We start from the raw sequence: 1,795 nt of genomic DNA on the forward strand, positions 1-1,795 counted from the left end.
ATATATTTATTTAATATATAAACATAACATATTTTTCTTAAATGTATACATGCATGTGTTTGTATTTATATATACATAATAAATATACACAGTACACACATATATATATATTATGTAAACAAAAACTTTTATTTTGGATGTGATTAATCATTTGACAGCACTACTAAAAACAAAACAGTCAATGTTACTGGTCAACTTTCCATCTGTTATTATCAATATACCCTAGTTATGAACACATACATATTTAATATTATTAAATTAAATCGATCAGCCAGGTGCAGTTGGAGAGTTGTTCCCCTACTATGATCCCAAAGCGGACGGAACTGACATTTTAGGCACTATAGCACCATATTTGGAAAGAGACGAGCTGAACCTCCTCCCAGATTTCTCTCTCACGCCATTGGACCGGCCCAAACAGGACACATACGGGACTGACCCACCGCTGCTCATACAGGATGATTTTACACCAGGTAAATGCTGCTCGAAAGTGGTACGATACAAATAATACCTGCAATTCTGACTTCCTGTAAATAACATTTTCTCTCTCTCGTGTCAGACGAGGGATGCCTTCAGCCTCTGGATCCCGGTCCGTGTCGAGAGTATGTTGTTAAATGGTATTTTGATCCAAAAGCCAATTCATGTGCTCAGTTCTGGTTTGGAGGTTGCCAAGGCAACAAAAACCAGTTTGACACTCAACAGGCCTGCAGAAAATCCTGTGTGAAAATGTAAGTCTTATCATTAGAGCACTGAACCGAATACTAAAAGAGGCATAAAGCTAAAAGGGCTCTTTATTATTGAAATATACATACGCTTTTAATATTCAACATTTAAAATAATAAACATTTTTACTGTGAACATTTTAAAAAACTAAACTTGAACAATCTACAAATGCATTATTTGCATATATAGTGGCCACAAGAAGTATTTACACAAGGTTAAGTAAAAAAAAATTCATTGCTTTATATAGAAAATATCAAGTGTTTTTATTTGAAAGAAATGTATGAATAATTCTTGATAAGAAAGAGAAAATGCACTGATATTCAGACATTATTTTGAGCAAAAATACTATTTCTTGATGTGGGAAATGAACAATATTCCAACAGATAAACAGTCTGTAATCTTTTACCATCAAATGTTCTCATATAAACTAGTTTTTGGTCCCATTAAACATCTTTGTAGGTTTTTTTTAAATATTTGTGACCCTGGAGCACAAAAGCAGTCTTAAGTCGCTGGGGTATATTTGTAGCAATAGCCAAACAGACTAAATCTGCACAGCAGTCAGGACCCTGGAGAAAGAGAAACTGTAAAATGTAGTTCTGACTAACTGAAATTATAGTTAAAATAATCAAATATATAATTTACATTTAAAAATCAGTCATTTTAATGTAAGTGTTGTATCAAAAAACCAAAAGGACTTTTATGTTAAACACTTAAATTTCAACATGAAACAATGTATGCATTCTGTAAAATTATGCATTTCTGAGTGAAACAGAATATTCAACAAGAATAAAATGTAGGGTGGGATTTTATCAAACTGGATAAAACAGTTTTCTGATGTAAGTATCTGTATGTTTGGGTAGATTGAAACAGAATTTTACATTAAATATTCAACATATTGGTAAAACATATCGGACTTGATTCTGATCAGTGTTATTTCAATATCAATAAGATATGTTAATATTTTGAATTCGTTTTTATTTGTGCATTTTCTGTTTTCGTTTTCTGTAATTTTTAGTATTTATATATATATATATATATATATATATATATATATATATATATATATATATTCAGA

At 30.7% G+C, this 1,795-nt stretch overlaps 1 protein-coding gene and 1 pseudogene across 1 annotated transcript in view; one reads left to right on the forward strand and one right to left on the reverse strand.

Annotated features, from left to right (window-relative positions):
• The window catches only part of col28a1b (collagen, type XXVIII, alpha 1b), a 15,731-nt gene extending 14,990 nt beyond the window's left edge, over nucleotides 1-741 (forward strand). The window contains exons 27-28 of the mRNA XM_016282057.1: nucleotides 272-470; nucleotides 557-741. Of these exons, the coding sequence (XP_016137543.1) occupies nucleotides 272-470; nucleotides 557-729 (372 nt within the window). The 3' untranslated portion in view covers nucleotides 730-741. The remainder of the gene's footprint in view (nucleotides 1-271; nucleotides 471-556) is intronic.
• Nucleotides 742-1,160: 419 nt separating this feature from the next.
• The window catches only part of LOC107592483 (glycoprotein-N-acetylgalactosamine 3-beta-galactosyltransferase 1-like), a 3,172-nt pseudogene continuing 2,537 nt past the window's right edge, over nucleotides 1,161-1,795 (reverse strand).

The sequence above is a fragment of the Sinocyclocheilus grahami genome, unplaced genomic scaffold, assembly GCF_001515645.1.
Source record: "Sinocyclocheilus grahami isolate Dianchi unplaced genomic scaffold, SAMN03320097.WGS_v1.1 scaffold153.1, whole genome shotgun sequence".
Lineage (NCBI taxonomy): Eukaryota > Metazoa > Chordata > Actinopteri > Cypriniformes > Cyprinidae > Sinocyclocheilus > Sinocyclocheilus grahami.